The sequence below is a fragment of the Thamnophis elegans genome, chromosome Z (genome assembly GCF_009769535.1).
Source record: "Thamnophis elegans isolate rThaEle1 chromosome Z, rThaEle1.pri, whole genome shotgun sequence".
Lineage (NCBI taxonomy): Eukaryota > Metazoa > Chordata > Lepidosauria > Squamata > Colubridae > Thamnophis > Thamnophis elegans.
In genome coordinates, this window is record NC_045558.1 from 130,539,188 (window position 1) to 130,560,165 (window position 20,978).

Below are 20,978 nucleotides of genomic sequence, written 5' to 3' on the forward strand. Positions count from 1 at the left end.
CAAAGGTTTTGTAAGCCCTATTTGAAGTACAATATTAGTGGACAAGTTTGATTTACTTGGGTTGAAATAGGCTTTTTGATGACATTCTGTAAATTTATTTCTGTATTCTTAACTAATACATGAGTCTAATTTTATACTTCAGTTATTTTCCTGCAATTAATCTTCCCTCAAATTATATTCAGCAATCTTGTCTCATTCCTTCGTTGACGTGGACAAGAATATCTATGTCTTTTCTGGACTAGTCACCTAAACATAGTCCATACCTAAAAATGGTCGACACAATTAAAAATCTTTGGATAATAAATGAATCACAGACTGACTTTGGGTGGGATATTTTGGGGCTTTCTTCTTTATCTATAATGCATCAGCAATCATTATTTTCTTTTCCAAAACCATCTTGAATATCAGGGATCTGCCTTTATCAAGGCAGCAAGCATATAATATTACACATGCTTTTCAAATTTTCCCAAGAACAGCAACATGCCTGAGGTGATAGTAAAGCTCACACTCTCCTAGTTTCTAACTTCGTGCCTTAACTGCAAGATCACGTGGCTCCACACTTCCTCATATCTGATGCAAAATAGGCAGCAGTGATAAGAATTTATGTTATTCTGTCCTTTTCTCTTTTGAGCTGCTCTTTTTTGTTCAAACCAGGTCTCAGCACAATGATGTACAGCTTGGGAGAAAAGATACAAAGCAGTAATCCAGCACTGGAAGCCATAATGGAGAAGATCTCCACAGCAACCATATATTTTCCCTTCGAACTCAGGTATGCTGGAATAAAAGACAACCAAACACTGCAGAAGACCAACATGCTGAAGGTGATAAACTTGGCTTCATTGAAAGCATCAGGCAATTTCCTTGCTAGGAAGGCCAGTGTGAAACTGACAACGGCAAGGAAGCCCATATAACCCAAGACACCATAGAACATGAAGGCAGATCCTTTGTTGCACTCCAGAATGATTTCTTCTGCTATTGACTTCATGTCAGCATCTGGGAATGGGGGAGAGATGATCAGCCATATTACACAAATTTTAATTTGAATAAAGGAGCAGCAGGATACTATAAATGTGCCAAGTCTTGTCCCCACCCACTTGGTCATCTTGGACCCTGGCTTGGTAGCCATGAAAGCTAGAACTACAATGATGGTTTTGGCCAAAACGCAAGAAATGGCCACTGAGAAGATGATGCCAAAGGCAGTTTGACGAAGGAGACATGTCACCTTGTAAGGCTTCCCAATGAATAGCAAAGTAAATAGGAATGATAACAGGAGAGCAATAAGGAGGGCATATGTGAGGTTTCGGTTGTTAGCTCTGACAATGGGAGTGTCCTGATGCTTAATAAAGATCCAAAGGACTCCAACTGTGATTAGAGAGAAGAAAAGAGAAGAACTAGCCATAACTGTTCCCAAGGTTTCTTTGTAGTTCAAGAATGTTGCAATTTTGGGGAGACACAAAACCTGCTTCTCATTGGGATAGTGATCTTCTGGACATTGAAAACATTCATCCATGTCTGTGAACGAAAATATTGATGTTGAAGTTGCATTGAAACAATAAAAACTGACTGTACAAGTGTTCAAAGTGAGGACTTCCAATTAATTTCAACTAACGTTGTTAGTTGACCTCAACTTATATTTGCATACATCCATTTCTTGCTACCAATAACGAACATGCTTACAATTCAATTATTTATCCCTATTTTATAATCTAATGTGCCAAGTGAAACCACTGGCAGAAAACAGAACATTTTCCCATGGTACATTTGTCAACCCAATTCATTTGGTGAGGTAGAGGTACATCCAGATATGTCCAGGACCTTCTCTGTAGCCTTTAACCATCTCAGCAGAGACTAAATTCCAGGAAATTCCAGGAAAATATTTTTTAGGTTGATGGAAGACTTTGAAGAATTTGAAAGCAGATTCATGGAAATTTAGAAATAACTAATAATGGGTGGAAGCAATGGAGGAGCTGACATCTGGGTCTGACAAAAACTGAGATGTATGGAAACCATTGAGTAGACAGCACATGAGTACAGCAATATCCAGGAACACCATGAACAAATGGGGATATCCAGTTGCTTCTATTCTTTGTGATTGTGGTGTCATTCAGACAACAAAACATATGTATGCCTCCCCTTTGTGCCTCATTCAGTGTACATTTGAGGACCTCATGGCAGTGTTAGGAAACACAATGAATATTGCTAGTTTCTGGGCAAAGTCTGTTTAATTTGTCAATATTTTTACCTTGTATTTTATATTTTTAAATGGTCCCCATTTTTTTAACGATGATGCTTCTGACATAAAAAAAAAACAAACTAGGCTGGAGAGGCTTCAGGAAGAGAATATAATTCTATTTCTGAAGGTAATTGTGGTGAAATAGTGTGGCTCTAAAGTGAGCTTTATAAGTAGTGAAATCTGGACTGAGCTCAATGTGAGTGATCCATACCTGGTTAAATCTACTTGGCCACACAATATCATCTTCATAAATTGTGATCATTTTTTCATTGGAGTCCTTGAGGTCTATGCTTCCAACTTGGACTTTCTTAAAAGACAAATTTGAAAATGTGATCCAATTGATGATATCAAATCCAGTCTCTAATTCTCCATTTTGATTGAACCCAATTTTTTGCCCCGCACTATTATTAAATGCAATCCTTCGGATAATGTAATTGAGCTAAATCAGAAAATAAGCCAAATAGAGATATATCAACATATCACTATGTATGATACACACACACACAAACACACACACACACACACACACACACACACACACAATTGAGAATATCTTGGCGATGTTTCAATTTGGTCCCACTTGCCATCTTCAGGCTGGTGCCTTCGTGCTTGTGCAAGCAAAGCGTGATCGGAGCTGTTGTCTTTCTATAAATATTGGTGTTTGTGTGTGTGCGTGTGTTTGTGTGTAGTGCTGGCTTTGTTGCTGTAAGCGGATTTTTTGGTTGTGTTGTAATATCTTGATTGGTTGATGAAGTTGATGTTTGCAGATTAGTCGGCTGTTTCGTAATGTTCTGTGAGGCTGAGTTACTGGCTGTGTGCCTATTGTTCTTTTGTGTTGTAATGACCTGGGTAGTGGGCTGTGTGATGACATCCTGAGCTCTATTGTAGTGATATCCTGAGTACTGTGCTGCAACCTCCTGGGTGATTGGCTGCATTATTATATCCTGAGCCTTTGCGTTGTAACCTCCTGAGTTCTGTGATGTAATGTCCTGAGCAGATGGCTCATAGGAGAATAAATGCACGCATCGCAGAACACATGAACGCAGTAAAAAGAAAGAAAAAAACTTCCTCCCTTTTCTAGCACCTTAAAGTTACAGGGGACATGAAATTAATTTTGACGGAACCAAATTAATCTCCAAAACTGAACACTTCAACAAGAGAATAATTATGGAAGCCATCGAAATAGAGAAACACCCCCACAACATGAATAAACATGATGATACCTCCTGCCTACCAGACATCTGGAAACCAGATCTGGTCAATAAACGAGCCCCACCCACCACCCAAGCTGTTACAACACAAAACAACAATGGACACACAGCCAGCACCAATGAGCACCAATCTACCAATCATGGTACAACCACACTGTTGTAGAAAAACAGGACACGCAAGCCAGCTCTTCAGGGAAGGAATAGTTTATTCCCCACAGCCAATCAATCCACTTAATGAAACAAAGGCAGTACTCCACACACACACACCAAAATTTATAGAAAGATGGCAGCTTCGACCACGCTTTACTCACACAAACACAAAGCCGAAAATAATAGCCTGAAGATGGCAAGTGAGACCTCGCCGAAACGTTGCCAAGACAATCTCAATCTTACATGTATTATATTAGCCTATAGACCATATAAAAACGTAAGGTTCAAACATATATCACCAATAAAATCCTATACAAACAATTTAAAATAAGAGTGGGGTGAAATACAATAGTTATAGGATAAGATACAATATAATTTAATACATAAATATGTAAAATAGAATAAAGTGACATAAAATATTTCAGTGTCATCCTTACAATCTACCCCAATCAGTTCCACGTATGAAGATCTCAACAGAACTATTTTGTTTAAGTACTGTTCTGTGTTAAATTTTATTTTCAGCTTCTGACCTCACATAAAGTAAGTGTTTTTGATATGGGGATTCCAATGGGTTATTCATTTGGTAAATAGACCAAGGTACCTATCTTTCACCCCCTTATGCAAGCAACAATCAAAGAGGATATGAGCAATATCTTCTACCTCTTCCACTCCACAAATGCAGAAATGTTCATTGTAGGGTATGAAATGGAATCTCCCATATCTGACCATTGTTTCAAGCTGTTCAAATCTCGCTCATATAAATATCTCCCTAAGATGTTTTGGCAGTTGTAACTTCAGAAGGTGTCTACTTGAAAAATACATTTGTAGTTGCTCAGCCATTTCATCTAACCCACCTTACTAAGGATAGCTATATCATTTTGTGCTTCTATATCCTTAATTCTTTGGGCAGCTCTTTTCTTGAATTGTTCTCCTGTTACACAAGAGACATGAAGGCCACAGCTTCTTACAAAAATTGTTAGTTTGGTGACCCAGGAGATTTGTGATTGTAATTGTAATAGTAGACATAACTGGGGGAGGCTATCAGTCTCCATTTAATTGACTTTGCAACAATAGTTACATGCACTAATTTTGGATAGCGCATGAATTGTATGAATTCCCAATTCATCTCTAATGGTTGCAGCAAATGTTCTTGGCTCTACACCCAAAATACATATCAAGTGCTGGGACTGTGTTTGCTCGATGACTGTGGTTTAGTTTAAGTATATAGACAAGAAATTCTTTCAAGGTTTGGTAAACATGAAAGATTATAAAAAACTATCAAATAAATTACAATTTTATAAATAAAATTTATAAAAATAAATTACATTACTGATTGTAACTATGATTACAGAATCTTCATAGCACCACAATGAAACAAAAGAAATAAAATAAAATACTTGATCGGACAATTCAGCAATTTCAAGCAGACTACTAATTGCTAGCGGATTTGTAAAAAAATAATGGAGATAATGGGGAAACAAATTTATATTGAGACAAGTATAAAAGAGTATAAGGGCTGAATGTAAGCAGAAGGCTTTAAAATTTTAAAGTTGTAATAATGAGGACCTCCATTTTTTTTTCTAAAGTTTCTAGTACAGAAATCTCAATAATTTCCTTGGATTTCAGAAATGTCTCACAATTAGCAGCTTCAGTAAACATATAAGAAAAACCCATAAGGAATTAGTACCAAATGACCTATATAACATATTGGTCTTGATAACATATTGGTCTTGGACCAAATAAATATATAGAATACAATGTTTTAAAATAATGTGCATGTCATCTAGAAAGAAATCATGTTTCTTACTAAATTATCAATACGCAGGTGTTTGAAAAACAGAAGAAACATTTTCATGCATAAATTTAAGTTATTGAAACTGTTTTGTGACTCTAATGAATTCCTAATTTTATAGGGTTTCATCTTTTTTATACATTTACATAACTTTACACATGGATATATTAATGCTATATTTTACATTAACTTGGTCTTAGACCGTTAAAAAGTAAATAGCTAAATTTATATTTAAAAAGGCTTCACAGTTTCACCTAGATTGGACAAATAAATTCTTGGAAGAATGATTTTTTTAAAGAAATCTAGAAGAAAGATATAGTGAGACATCTGCAAATTGTCTTTTGGGGGATTTTACCTTCCATAAATGATGATTCAAAAGTTTCTGCTTGATTTCCCCCCCTGCTCTGTATTTCATTATAGATGAATAGAAGTCATGCAAAGCATGTGCCACTACATAGATAGCATTGTAGACACTGTAGCTGTGGCCACTCATTTCCATATCAAAGACAGATGTAGGAAGGACCTCCAGTTTCTCCTTTCCAGTACAAGTGCCCCCATTTGCCTTTTCTATTACAGGTGTGCGGAAGGAACACCCAAAGGCATTTTCCCAGAAGGTCTTGATAAAACTGCCTTCTTTTTCCAAGATAGGGTTTCTTGTGAGAACAAATTGCTTGAATCCCAGTACCTTCTCTGAATGAACTGCAAAAGATAAAGCCCCATGAAGGAAAACCATGTCCTTATTTCTTTGAAAGGAGAGTGATGTGAAGTCCATCTGTATTGTCATAATCCAGACTTTACCTTTTTTCCATAGTGGGAAATCGTTATCTTTTAACTTACTGGAAAGAAATCTTAGAGTCATCATGTTACCGCTTTCGCCGTGAACTACTACCACAGTGACATCACTTTTCATAACAAATTTATACATGTTAAATTCTATTTCAACCAACTTTTTCAGATTATCTGAATGAACAGGTTTGGGAAATCTTGCAATGAAGTCAAAGCAAATGCCACTCTGGGTAGCAATGGGAAGAACCCTGCGCAGAAACATTTCACCACTCTCATTGTCTACTAACAACATCCCAACCCATGTCCATGCAAAATATAGCAATAACAGGGAAATTCCCTTGTACTGAATGTCCATATTTGGCAACATCTGTTGGTAAAATGCAGCTTGTTCTTTTGTGCTAACTTCAGGAGCAGAACCATATAATATCTAGAAACAGAGAGATAGACAATAAAAACAAAAAAATCACTGCAAAAAATCACTTTAAAGTGAAATCATCTTAAAGTTGCAATCATATTCTTTCCCTATTTTGTCCACTAAATTAGAAACTGAAACCAGATTCCATGTAAGTTTCACATTCATATTCAAGCTGAGCTAGTGGAGCAGGACAGTTCAGCTTTAGTCATAACTTAAGAAAATAAGTTCAATCAGCAGACCTCCCTCTGTGCATGGAGATTGTCATGCCATCACTTCCAAGGCTGAGCTGGTCACAGTTCCATTAGAACACCAGTTCACAATTCAGAGATGAATCATATCATGTTATGTCACCATAGAAAAACTTATAGAATAAACTCAATATCTTATCCAAGACACAAGATTTAGTTGGAAGAGCACAAACTATATCATTTAAATATTTAATTCAATTTGTACACTTCAAATTAAATATTATAAATTAAGATAAATATTAATTTACAATATATTATTTAATTGGTAAAAATATCCTCTAGTTCTTTTAAATACTACTGATGCAATATTTCCCATGAATTTCATCTTATTTCCAAGGACAAAATTAGTAGGCCAGAAAGAAACTGAAAAATAATCAACACTAAGTCCTTAAAAAAATCCTGAATACTAGATTGAGTGAACCTTGTACTCACTCTGGAGAAGATTGATTTTGCTGAAAAATACAGCAAAATACAATTTTATTATAGTTGCAATCATGTTTTAAGTAATGTTTGGAAAGCATAATCTTCAAGTTTTTCCAGACCCTGTTTGAAATTCTGATCATGCTCCACCATGTTTTAGCAACACTTTCTCTAAAATAACCAATGAAATATTACTTCTGGGCAATGTATAATATCCCCATTAATTTTGCCTGGCCCCTTTAAATATCAAAAAGCTGAAAAGATAATGTGCTGTGACATAATCAAAATGTGCCAAAATGTACTTGTAGTGTCTAGCAACCTGAATTGCCCCTAATGCATCCCTTTTATTACAATCACAACATTTTTTTTTCCCTTGAACATTTTTACAGAAAATATATTATATGGATTTTTATCTCCTGCCTCTTAATTCCATGGAAGGAACATACCTGTGGCATCTTGTACAGGGAAAGGATATTAGCCATGTATAGATAGATGTCTGATGAAGGGCGTCCAATGACTGCTTTTGGTCTGTTTTGAGCATCACAGTTGTAGTTAGGTATGAATTGCCCCTTTGTAAAGAAGAGCTCCAATGAGGCTCGGTATGTCCAACTTGGATCAAAGTAGGCATTATAGATATGGAACCCCAAGGTGTGGTTTGGTAAAAAAGAGGGATCTTTTTTGTCTTCCTCTTTCCGCTCTGTATCCTTTTCTTCTTTCTCTTTTCCTGTCTCTGTGTAAAAACATCTTACACAATAGTGTGAAAAAGCTCCTCAGATGGATGTTTCTTGAAGTCTATTGTTCTATAGTAGATGTAGATCTGAGAGAAAATGCCCACAATTAAGAAATCTCCTGACTGATATTGCTTGTGAAGAAAAGGCAGAGGGTCGTTAGTCCTGCATTTATCACTTGGAATCCTGGACATCATGTCAGGCAAAAGCACCAAGACCAAGGTAGCAAATATCATGATAATGTGTAAAAGTGTTTGATCTTAAGCCAGTTGAAACTTCCCCAAGCTCTACCTCATTAAGAGTATTTATACTTGTACTTGTCTCCACAACAACCTTTTGTCCACTAGGAGATGAAGTTGAAACAATGATGTGGGAATTGATAATGACAATTGAAAGATCAACAATTCAGAATTCAAGTGCTAGGAAACCATGGCACGTAACAACTGTACAGCAAGAAATAAAGAACTTTTCCACATTTATATGAAGACAGGGGAAAAAGTTATTCTTGTTTTTAAAGCCATATGGCTTTACATTAATTTACAAATTGCTTATTTGTTTGATTGATATTCTACCATAGTCTCACAGCTGTTGTGGATACCTGAAATGTTAAAAGGAAATATACAATATGTTAAATTAAATTACAATAAAATAAAATACATTTTACATAACAAAAATAAGAAAAATATCTGCCTCATGTCAGATAATCATAAAATAATTATTTAAAAAATGATACTGTAATCCAATGATTTTTTTTTAAAAAAAATAACCTATAATTCATCAAGAACTTCAATGGAAGTTTATACCTCATTGGCATTTGATACCAGTCAAATTCGGATATATGTCTATCTGTCTTTCTATAATCTATCTATCTATCTATCTATCTATCTATCTATCTATCTATCTATCTATCTATCTATCTATCAGTCCATCATCTATCATCTATCTATCCATCTATCATCTGTCTGTCTGTCTATCTGTCTATCTGTCTATCTATCTATCTATCTATCTATCTATCTATCTATCTATCTATCTATCTATCTATCCATCCATCCATCCTTCCATCCATCCATCCATCCATCCATCCATCCATCCATCCATCCATCTATCTATCCATCATCACCTTTCATCTACCATATTCTTCCAAATGTTGGAAAGTTTCTCAAAAAGGCCCTTTCTTTCAGGTGGTGCTAAGCCATAAAAGGATTTACATGTTAAAATCAGTGTTTTTAGTTTTCATCACAGCTCAATCCATAATCAATATATGTGCTCTCAAATTGCTATTATACCATCATAACATTACAATTCCATTATCTCAAATACTACAGCATTTTGGATTAGGTGTAACTTTACAGGAGGCATTAAACGTTGTTCCATGTCAAATCCATAGAATTGGGTGTGTAACCAGCTCCACCTGCCTCAAAGGAAGAAAGAACTGGTGCACCAGCCAGAAATGGAGTCCTTTAGTCATGGCTTCCACCTACATTTCCAATAGCAACTGTGAGTCTATAATGAATCTCCAAATGACAAACCTTTTTCCCCCTTTACCCATCCAAAGACACTACTGGTATTGATGAGAACCTCAACATAGAAATATCAAATCTTTCTTCCTTACAGGCATCAGTATTCTACATGATAGAACATTGATAGCTTCTCCTTTAAAGCCTATGACTTGGTATAAAATTGGGTATTATCAGCAACCCAAATATCCAATATGTCCTGGTCCAGATGTGTCATTGAAGAAGTAAGACAAGATTACTTGTTGAATATAGTTTGAGGGAAGATGAATCGCAAGAAAATAATTGAAGAAGAAAATTAGAGGCTTGTATTACTTAAGAAGAATACTGAAATAAATTTACAGAATGTAAACATAATCCAAAAGATTATGTCAAGGTTCCTATGGATGAATCCAATCAAAACAAATATGATCGAGACGATCTAGCCTCTCTATGCAAAACTTTATTGAGTACATCATTTGGGCATGTTTAATGACAAAACCAGGTCTAGATCTTTCCCTATAGTTAAAGTTCCAATCCTACCACCACCACCACCACCACCCCCAATTAGCTTGTCACATTGTCCAATACGGTCTCTGGATATTGGTGTGGGGAAGTCTTTTCAGTTTCTGTAAACATCTGCTGGAATGTCCTTGGTTCTCATGCTGACATCTTGCTCTCTGGGATATATTCTATCTCCTTCTCCCTCCCTCTATGGTTTGTTGGCAAATTGAGATGTGATAATACTTGCAACAGAAAACAAACCTTGCAGTAATCTGCTGCCAACAGCAGAGGGTGATTCAATGAAGTCCATCAGTTTATAAAATATGTAAATCTTAGATAGAAAGCTTACAATGTTGAGGTCTCCTGGTTTGTATTCCTTGTGAAGAAAAGGCAGAAGGTCACTGATACAGCATTTAGAATTGGGAATCTTATATGCAACCTGACCCAAATTCATTAGAAACATGGCTTCCAGCGCGTTGAATATAGCAGTTTGTCTTTGAGATTCATCTTTAACAGTCTTGGTTAGTGTGCTACTAGTTTATAGTGCCAAATATTCAAGATCAGAAACCAGACTGTAAATATCTCCAAGTTGCAACAGTCAAGGCAATGTTGCTTTGTTCATTCTCAGATACTTTTGCTTAGTTGTTAAATCATCCGGCCATGTTTCCTGTCTGGTCTACCTCACCCCTTGAATGGTCTGGTTAATTATTTAATATTCCTCATGAGTTGCATGACCAGCTGTGAAATTGATCTGTAGCTGTGAGCAACCTTCTCTGACAAAGAACTCCTAGGTTGGTGCAATAGAGATAAAAACATTTCCCACTAAAGTAACATTAGAATGATTGCTCGAAAGTCAGTCCTGTCCTTATTTTGGAGGTCTATTCTGGAAGCCTCTTGATGTTTTCCAAATGAACATGTTAATATTGGCAGTGCATTACACAGAGCTAGAGGATGGGTGTCTCATTAAATGGAAAACATAATGCTTTCTTTTTCCTTCGACAAATTAATTTGCAGTCCTTCGACAAATTAATTTGCAGAGGTTACACACAACTTAGGAGTGCCATTTTCCTTTGCTTGCCTACTATTATTTGTAAGTTGTTTTTGCTTTGCATTTAATAATGGGAGGGAATAAAATGTCGAGTTAGAGAAAAATGAGCCATATGATTCTTAATATATAGATGTATTTCATTTCAACTTTGTTTTTTTATCAGATGCACATTGTGCACAGTTTTCATTTACTGGTTTGTACTACCATCTGGTGTGTAGCACTCTCTTTTTGAATGGTTGATTTGGATATTTCACTTGTCAGAATAATTGCTCCTACTGATTAAAATGCATGCAAAGAATAGTTTTCCTATTCTTTTTTTCTTTCTTCTATTGTACTCTTTTCCATCATCATAGGACAAACATGAAAATTGTTTCATCAGTAAAGGGACCAATCTCTCTTTCTCTCTGGACAGAGAATAGGGAAGTGCACCTTCCCCCAATGGAAATCAAGATGAGCAGATTTGTAGATATTTACTTTCATCTTTAAATAAGCCAGATAATAGACCTATGCATCTAAGACATTTCTTTAAGATGCGGTTATTTGAAATACATTACCATTCCACTTAAATAACTTTTTAAAACTCTCAGTGAACCTACATTATGTACATATAATAAATAATTGTTTTTTTAAGTAAATTTTCAACTAAAAAAGCGAGATATAAATTTTGAAAGAGGATTAATATTTATTTCTTTTAATTTCCCTGCCCTTTTATTATTTTTATATAAATAAATAATTCAAGGTGGCAAACGTGTCTAATATTACACATGCTTTTCAAATTTTCCCAAGAACAGCAACATGCCTGAGGTGATAGTAAAGCTCACACTCTCCTAGTTTCTAACTTCGTGCCTTAACTGCAAGATCACGTGGCTCCACACTTCCTCATATCTGATGCAAAATAGGCAGCAGTGATAAGAATTTATGTTATTCTGTCCTTTTCTCTTTTGAGCTGCTCTTTTTTGTTCAAACCAGGTCTCAGCACAATGATGTACAGCTTGGGAGAAAAGATACAAAGCAGTAATCCAGCACTGGAAGCTATAATGGAGAAGATCTCCACAGCAGCCATATATTTTCCCTTTGAACTCAGATATGCTGGAATAAAGGACAACCAAACACTACAGAAGACCAACATGCTGAAGGTGATAAACTTGGCTTCATTGAAAGCATCAGGCAATTTCCTTGCTAGGAAGGCCAGTGTGAAACTGACAATGGCAAGGAAGCCCATATAACCCAAGACACCGTAAAACATGAAGGCAGATCCTTTGTTGCACTCCAGAATGATTTCTTCTGCTATTGACTTCATGTCAGCATCTGGGAATGGGGGAGAGATGATCAGCCATATAACACAAATTTTAATTTGAATAAAGGAGCAGCAGGATACTATAAACGTGCCAAGTCTTTTCCCCACCCACTTGGTCATCTTGGACCCTGGCTTGGTAGCCATGAAAGCTAGAACCACAATGATGGTTTTGGCCAAAACACAAGAAATGGCCACTGAGAAGATGATGCCAAAAGCAGTTTGACGAAGGAGACATGTCACTTTGTGAGGCTTCCCAATGAATAGCAAAGTACAGAGGAATGATAACAGGAGAGCCACAAGGAGGGCATATGTGAGGTTTTGGTTGTTAGCTCTGACGATGGGAGTCTCCTGATGCTTAATAAAGATCCAAAGGACTCCAACTGTGATTAAAGAGAAGAAAAGAGAAGAACTAGCCATAACTGTTCCCAAGGTTTCTTTGTAGTTCAAGAATGTTACAGATTTGGGGAGACACAAAACCTGCTCCTCATTGGGATACTGATCTTCTGGGCATTGAAAACATTCATCCATGTCTATGAAAGAAATTATAGATGTTGAAGTTACATTGAAAGTATTAAAACCAAATGTACGTGTGTTCAAAGTGAGGACAGCCAATTTATTTCTGAAAAATATATGCCATATGTTAAGGAAATTGACAACTTCTATTTGCATAAATCCACTTCTTGCTACTAATAATGTACATGGTTGCCATTCAATTACTTATCCCTATTTTATAGTCTAATCTGCCAAGTGAAAGATTTGGCAGAAAACAGAAAATTTCCCGTGGTACATTTGACAACCTGATTCATTCAGTGAGGTATATATATACAATATCTCTTACCCTCCCTGTTAGAAATCATCCCTTCCTGACATCGGAGACAGTCATAGCAGCAAAATAGTTTCCCTTCTATTTTAATCTTACTGTAGCCTGAATAGCACTTCCCATTACAGAGTGAAAGTGGCTGGGTCTGTCCATAAATTTAAAAAAAATGAAAAATAGGAAAGCTTTATGTTTGAAAAATTAGCATCTCTGAAGTGTCTTTCAGTATTTGTAGAAGTATCTTTCCATTATATTTTCTTTTTATATAATAATGTGAGACAGCAAAGTCTGGTTTTGGGTTGAAAAGATTTGAACAACTTTTTGCCTCCGTGAAAAGATATAGACCACAATACTTAATTTGTTGCCAATAAAAATATCACTTTACAGAGCCATTATTATATACAAGTGTTCCTTGCCTTTCTTTGTTTTTGAACATCTGTAAGGCTTTTAGAGAATGGGAATGTTTTTGCATACAAGTTACATGCTAGGTGTGCACTTTCTTTGTTGCCTACACCTTTCTCTCCACCTACCCTACATACCTTATTTGGAACATCAATGAATGAATGACTTTCTAAGTCGATCAGCTAGGCTAGATACACATAGTGTATCAGCTCAACCCCCCACTGGCAGTTAAAAGGAAGAAACAGCCAAGATCTCACATTGCTCCTGGAAGCACGAAGCCTGAAGATGACGAATGAGACTTCGTCGAAACGTCGCCAAGACACTTCTAATTTTACGCGGGAGAAAACCCGAATAGCCAAAGACAGACAGACACACACACACACACACACACACACACACACACACACACACACACATATATATATATATATATATATATATATATATGTTGTATTTGTGCTGATAAATTTGTGCTGATTGTGCTGACACTAAATATATATATTATATAATATATATATTTAGTGTCAGCACAATCAGCACAAATGCAACATATATATATATATATATATATATATATATATATATATATATATATATATATATATAAATTTTCATTGAACCCAATTTGTTGCCCAGCACTATTATTAAATACAATTCTTCCGATAATGTAGTTGAGCTAAATCAGAAAATGAGCCAAATAGAGATATATCAGGATGTAAAACAGCACTCTTTCTCCCCTTTAAAGTATATAAATAAGAAATCCTTTCAATGTATATAAAACATGAAAGATAATAAAAATCACAATAATAACATTACGTATTGTAACAATGATTAGAAAATCTTCATAGCACCACAATGAAACAGAAGAAATAAAATAAAATACTAGATCGGATTATTCAGCAATTTAAAAAAGACTAATTATTTCTAGCGGGTTTGTAAAAAAATAATTGAGATAATTGAGAAAAAAGTTTATGTTGAGAAGAGTAAAAAAAGAGTATAAGGGGTGAATGTTGCAGAAATCTTTTAAATGTTACAACTGTATTGATGAGGACCATTTTACACTCTTTAAAAGTGTCTAGTACAGAAATGACAACCATCTCCATGGATTTCCTTTAAAAGATATTGAGTACATTTGAGTACATTTTGCGTAAGTTTTGAGTACATTTTGAGTACATTTTTGGATTCTCAAAATTAGTACGTTCAGTAAACATATAAGAAAAATATATAAGGAAAAACATAATACCAAATAAGCAAAATAACATATTGGTCTTGGCCCAAATAAATATATAGAATACAATGTTTTAAAATAAATTATATGCTTGTAATCTAGAAATAAATCATGCTTAGTCTTACTAAATTATAAATATGCAGGTGTTTGAAAGGCAGAAACAACATTTTTATATATAACTTTAGCTTATAGAGTTTTGTGACTCTAATGAATTCCTAATTTTATAGGGGTTCTTCATTTTATATATTTACATAGCATTACATATGGATATATTAATGGTATACTGTATTTCTCATTTACTTAGTCTTACACCATTGTATACATTTGGGGGATTTTACCTTCCATAGATGTTGATTCAAAAGTTTCCCCTTGACTTCCCCCCCTGCTCTGTATTTCATTATAGATGAAACGAAGTCATGCAAAGCATGTGCAGCCACATAGATAGCATTGTAGACACTGTAGCTGTGGCCACTCATTTCCATATCAAAGACAGATGTAGGAAGGACCTCCAGTTTCTCCTTTCCAGTACAAGTGGCCCCATTTGCCTTTTCTATTACAGATGTGTGGAAGGAACACCCAAAGGCATTTTTCCAGAAGGTCTTGATAAAACTGTCTTCCTTTTCCAAGATAGGTTTTCTCATCTGAACAAATTGCTTGAATCCCAGAACCTTCTCTGAATGAACTGCAAAAGATAAAGCCCCATGAAGGAAAACCATATCCTTATTTTTGTGAACGGGATTTGATGTGAAATCCATTTGGATCGTCATAATCCAAACTTTCCCTTTTGTCCATAGTGGGAAATCATTATCTTTCAAATTACTGGAAAGAAATCTTAGAGTTATCATGTTACCACTTTCACCGTGAACTACTACCACAGTGACATTACTTTTCATAACCAATCTGTACATATTAAGTCCTATTTCGACCATCTTTTTCAGATTATTTGAATGAACAGGATTGGGAAATCTTGCAACGAAGTCAAAGCAGATGCCACTCTGGGTAGCCATGGGAAGCACCCTGCGCAGAAACATTTCACCACTCTCGTTGTCTACTAACAACATACCCACCCATGTCCATGCGAAATATAGCAATAACTGAGAAATTCCCCTGTACTGAATGTTCATATTTGGCAACATCTGTTGGTAAAAAGGAGCTTGGTCTTTTGTCCTAACTTCAGGAGCTGAACCATACAATATCTAGAAACAGAGAGATAAATAATAAAAAGAAAATAATCCCTGTAACGTAAAAGGTTGGTGTGCAACAGTGACGTGCGGGGAGGTTGATACCTGGTGAGGCTCAGCAGAGCAGCGGCCAGCCTCGGCGGGGGGGATTTGCATCGCGGAAGCAATCAAGCGCCCGGGTCTGCAGCAAAGGTGCTTGGTGGCTCCCACGATGCAAAGTGCCCCGCTGCCCCCCTCCCGCTGTCCTGGCCTGCGTCCGCTGCTTCTCCAAGCCGCGTAAAGAGGCTGCATAATGGAGGGAAATCGCCCTGGAGTGGCCTGTTGGGCTCAGCGGGTCGATATCCTATTATCGAGCTGTGCATATCTCTTTCAACCACCTTGCAAACGCCGGCCTAACATCTAAATTATAGGGCCCAAATTCGGATAATTATTCGATTAAAACCTATTACACTTATTAGGGTGGACTATCGACCGGGACTGGTCGTTCGACCCGGTCGCCAGATTGCTTCACTTGCACACCGCTCTCCTAGCCGCCCCTTCCTAGCCCCCGCTGCCCCCGGCGCCCCCTCCCTGGCCCAAGGCAGCCTGGCTACCCCCGGGAGAAGCAACTTTCTCCAGGCGAAAGCGCCCAGCATCCATCGAGCGTCCTCCAGCCGGTCCCGCCGCACTCTGATCTCGCCTGTCCCGGGTTTACGTGCCCAAAGCTAGGTTGGATTCTTCCCTCCTCCAAAAACTTCCCCGCCAAGCACCCAGGTCTGCAGCAAAGAGGCAGCCTCCTCCTTCTCGCCCACTCCTCTTTCCTCTGAAGCACGCCCCGCCCAACGTAAGCGTGCTCAAGAAGACACAATTGGCTGCTTCCAAATCAGGAGGCGGGAGAATTAGTGCCTCTTTTCCATCTGAACTTCTTTGCCTTTCAACTCTTTATTAACTTTTAGAAGGCGAAAAATTCCTTATGGAAAAGAGGCCCCGAGTTCTCTTGCCTCCTGCTTTGGTTAACACAAAGCAGACACCAAGCCACTGTGAGCTGGAATCTGGTAGCAACTATCTTGGCTTTAATTATTTAAAAAAATATATTTAAATTTCTTTCTTTTTCCTGAGGAGACTGGTGAGGCTCCGCCTCCCTTGCCTCTAGTGACTGCACGTCCCTGGTGTGCAATCCTATTCTTTCCCTATTTTGTCTGCTAAATTTGAAATTGAAGCCGGATTCCCTGTAAGTTTCACATTCATATTCAAGCTAAGCTAATGGAGCAGGAACGTTCAGCTTTTCCCCTGATTTAAGAAAATAAGTTCAATCAGCAGATCTCCATCTGTGCACAGAGATTGCTATGTCGTCACTTCCAAGGTTGAGCTGCATCACCACAATAGGTCAGTGGTTCAGACTTGCATTAGAACAGTGTTTTTCAACCTTTTTTGTGCAAAGGCACACTTTTTTCATGAAAAAAATCACAAGGCACACCACCATTAGAAAATGTTAAAAATTTTTAACTCTGTGCCTATATTGACTATACATAAAGTAATTCTCCCACGGCACACCTTACACTATGTCACGGCACACTAGTGTGCCGCGGCACAGTGGTTGAAAAACACTGCATTAGAACACCAGTTCCCAATTCAGAGATGAATAATATCATGTTATGCCACCATAGAAAAACTTACAGAATTAACTCTATGTCTTGGATTTCCAAAATATCTCAAGACACAAGATTTGGTTCATGGAGGACAAACTTTATCACTTAAATATTTAAGTAAGGCATTTTGTACACTCCAACTTAAATATCATTAAGATAAATATTCATTTGCCATACATTATTTAAATTGTAAAAAAGATCCTCCAATTAAGAGATGGGTTGCTCCTGGCATTACTGTTGGTTCAATGCGTGCAAACTTTTTGCATGTGTGCCCTTGCTTGACTTGTTCACATGCCAGATGCAAGCTCAGTACATGTGCATATTTGGTCAAAAATAGGTCTGTGCATGTGCAAAACATAAAGAAGTTAGAAAAATTAAATTTGTGCAATGAAAATTGTTCTGTGCATGTGCAGAACCAAAAATCTAGATAGCTGCGGTGTAGGAGAACCTGTTCGGGCATGTGGAAGCCCTGGGTCTCTGCCAGTTGAACCGGTGCAAACCGGTAGGAACCCACCACTGCTCCACTGCTTTAAGTACTACTGATGAAATATTTCCAGAGAAGTTCATCTTATTTCCAAGGAAAACATTAGCAAGCCAGAGAGAAACTTAAACAAAATCAATACTCACTCCATAAATAAATCCCTAATACTAGGCTGGGTGAAACTTGATCATTAAGAGCCAAGGTGGCGCAGTGGTTAAATGCAGCACTGCAGGCTACTGCTAGATCAGCAGGTCAGCGGTTCAAATCTCACCGGCTCAGGGTTGACTCAGCCTTCCATCCTTCCGAGGTGGGTAAAATGAGGACCCAGATTGTTGGGGGCAATATGCTGACTCTCTGTAAACCGCTTAGAGAGGCCTGAAAGGCCTATGAAGCGGTATATAAGTCTACTGCTATATTGCTATTGCTATTGCATACTCACTTTAAAGCAAGGATGTTCTGATACATTGGAGTTATGACCATAAAATAAGCATTATACATTCTGTGAAAATATATTCTTGCCCAAATATCATGCATGGTATTGATCAACTCAGTTTAATGTTTGCAATGTCTGTCTGTCTGTCTGTCTGTCTGTCTGTCTGTCTGTCTGTCTATCTATCTATCTATCTATCTATCTATCTATCTATCTATCTATCTATCTATCTATCTATCTATCATTATCTGCCTATCTTCTATCAATCTACCATCTATCATTTATCCATCCATCAATCCATATTTCCAGAGTTCATCTTATTTCCAAGGAGAACATTAGCAAGCCAGAGAGAAACTTAAACAAAATCAATACTCACTCCATCAATAAATTCCTAATACTAGGCTGGGTGGAACTTGATCATACTCACTTTGGAAAATATTGATTTTGTTTAAAAATAAAGCAAAATATAATCGTATTATAATTATAATTACAAACATATTTTAAGTAAAGCTTGAAAAGCATAATCTTCAAGCTTCAAGTGTTCCGAGACCAAGTTTGCAATTCTGACCACACTCCACCATGGGTTTAGCAACTCTTTTGCTAAAGTAACTAATAAAATGTTACCTCTGGGCAATGTATAATACCCCCATTAATAGTCCGCCCCCCTGAAACATCAAAAATCTGAAGAATTAAGATGGCAAAATATAACCAAAACATAACAAAATTCACTTGTACTCTCTAGAAGCCCGAATTTCTTAAAATGCATCACTTTTATTACAATCACAATACTTGAAGATTTTTAAAGAAAAAAATATTATATGGATTTTTATCTCTTGCCACGTAATTCCAAGGAAGCAACATACCTGTGGCATCTTGTACAGGGAAAGGATATCATGTTCCACCATGTTTTTAGTAACACTTTCTCTAAAATAACCAATGAAATATTACTTCTGGGCAATGTATAATATCCCCATTAATGGGACAATGCCTTGAAACATCAAAAAGCTGAAAAATTAAGGTGCTGTGATACAACCAAAACACTCCAAAATTCACTTGTAGTGCCTACCAGCTTGAATTTCCTAAAATGTATCCTTTTTATTATTAGTATCAAAATATTTATGGATTTTTATCTCCTGCCATTTAATTCCATGGAAACAACATACCTGCGGCATCTTGTACAGGGAAAGGATATTAGCCATGTATAGATAGATGTCAGATGAAGGTCCTCCAATGACTGCTATTGGTCTGTTTTGAGCATCACAGTTGTAGTTAGGTATGAATTGTCCCTTTGTAAAGAAGAGCTCCAATGAGGCACGGTATGTCCAAGTTGGATCAAAGTAGGCATTATAGATATGGAACCCCAAGGTGTGGTTTGGTAAAATAGATGGATCTTTATTGATTTTCATGATGGCAAATTCTAAAGCGAGGATGTGCTGATACATTGGAGTTATGACCCTAAAATAAGCATGATATATTCTGTGAAAATATATACTTCCCAAAATATCATGTATGGTATTGGTCAACTCAGTTTAATGTTTGCAATGTCTGTCTGTCTGTCTGTCTGTCTGTCTGTCTGTCTGTCTGTCTATCTATCTATCTATCTATCTATCTATCTGTCTGTCTGTCTGTCTGTCTGTCTGTCTGTCTGTCTATCTATCTATCTATCTATCTATCTATCTATCTATCTATCTATCTATCTATCATTATCTATCTGCCTATCCTCTATCAATCTACCATCTATCATTTATCCATCCATCCATCCATCCATCCATCCATCCATCCATCCATCCATCCATCCATCCAATATCTAACCATTTGCAATCTATTGTCCATCGATATATTTTCCTATATAAAACACTGTGCCTCTCTCCCTCCCTCCCTCCCCTCTCTTTCCTTTTTTTTCTTTATCTTTCCCTATGTCTCTGTAAAAAAATCTTACACAGTGGCGCCAAAAAGCTCTTTAGATGGATGTTTCCTGAAGTCTATCATTCTATAGTAGATGTAGATCTGAGAGAAAATGCCCACAACTAGGAAATCTCCTGGCTGATATTGCTTGTGAAGAAAAGGCAGAGGGTTGTTAGTCCTACATTTATCACTTGGAATCATGGACATCGTTTCAGGCAAAAGCACCAAGACCAAAGCAGCAAGTATCATCATAATGTATAAAAGTGTCTGATCTTAAGCCAATGGAAGTTTTCCCAAGCTCTCCCTCATTAAGAATATTTCTACTTGCACTTTTCTCCACAACAACCTCTTGCCCACTAGGAGATGAGGTTGAAAGCATCATGTGGGAATTGATAATGACAATAGAAACATCAACAATTCAGAATTCAAGTTCTATGAAACCATGGCATGTACAGTAACCAGTAATTATTGACAGCAATGAAAACTTAAAAGAAATAAAGAACTTTTCCCGGTTTGTATGAAGGCAGGGGAAGAAGCTATTCCTGTTTTTAAAGCAATATGATGTTACATTAATTTACAAA

At 36.8% G+C, this 20,978-nt stretch overlaps 2 protein-coding genes across 2 annotated transcripts; both read right to left on the reverse strand.

Moving 5' to 3' along the window:
- Positions 1-601: 601 nt before the first annotated feature.
- LOC116521800 (vomeronasal type-2 receptor 26-like) lies at positions 602-1,510 on the reverse strand. The gene has a single exon (XM_032236452.1). It carries the CDS (start codon positions 1,508-1,510, stop codon positions 602-604), a length of 909 nt encoding a protein of 302 aa, XP_032092343.1.
- Positions 1,511-11,944: 10,434 nt separating this feature from the next.
- Positions 11,945-20,604, reverse strand: LOC116521801 (vomeronasal type-2 receptor 26-like). Its single transcript, XM_032236454.1, has 5 exons — positions 20,432-20,604; positions 19,656-19,947; positions 15,111-15,968; positions 13,164-13,299; positions 11,945-12,855 (listed from the first exon to the last, which is right to left on the reverse strand). Exons 1-5 carry the CDS (start codon positions 20,602-20,604, stop codon positions 11,945-11,947), a joined length of 2,370 nt encoding a protein of 789 aa, XP_032092345.1.
- Between the last annotated feature and the right edge of the window lie 374 nt (positions 20,605-20,978).

Excerpts from the sequence above, each read along its gene's own strand:
- LOC116521800 (XM_032236452.1), bottom strand. The coding sequence starts at position 1,510 with ATGGATGAATGTTTTCAATGTCCAGAAGATCACTATCCCAATGAGAAG.
- LOC116521801 (XM_032236454.1), bottom strand. The coding sequence starts at position 20,604 with ATGTCCATGATTCCAAGTGATAAATGTAGGACTAACAACCCTCTGCCT. Across the intron at positions 19,948-20,431 it reads GAGCTTTTTGGCGCCACTGT|GGTCATAACTCCAATGTATC; the intron begins GTAAGATTTTTT and ends TGCTTATTTTAG. Across the intron at positions 12,856-13,163 it reads GATGATTTCTAACAGGGAGG|ACATGGATGAATGTTTTCAA; the intron begins GTAAGAGATATT and ends TTTCTTTCATAG.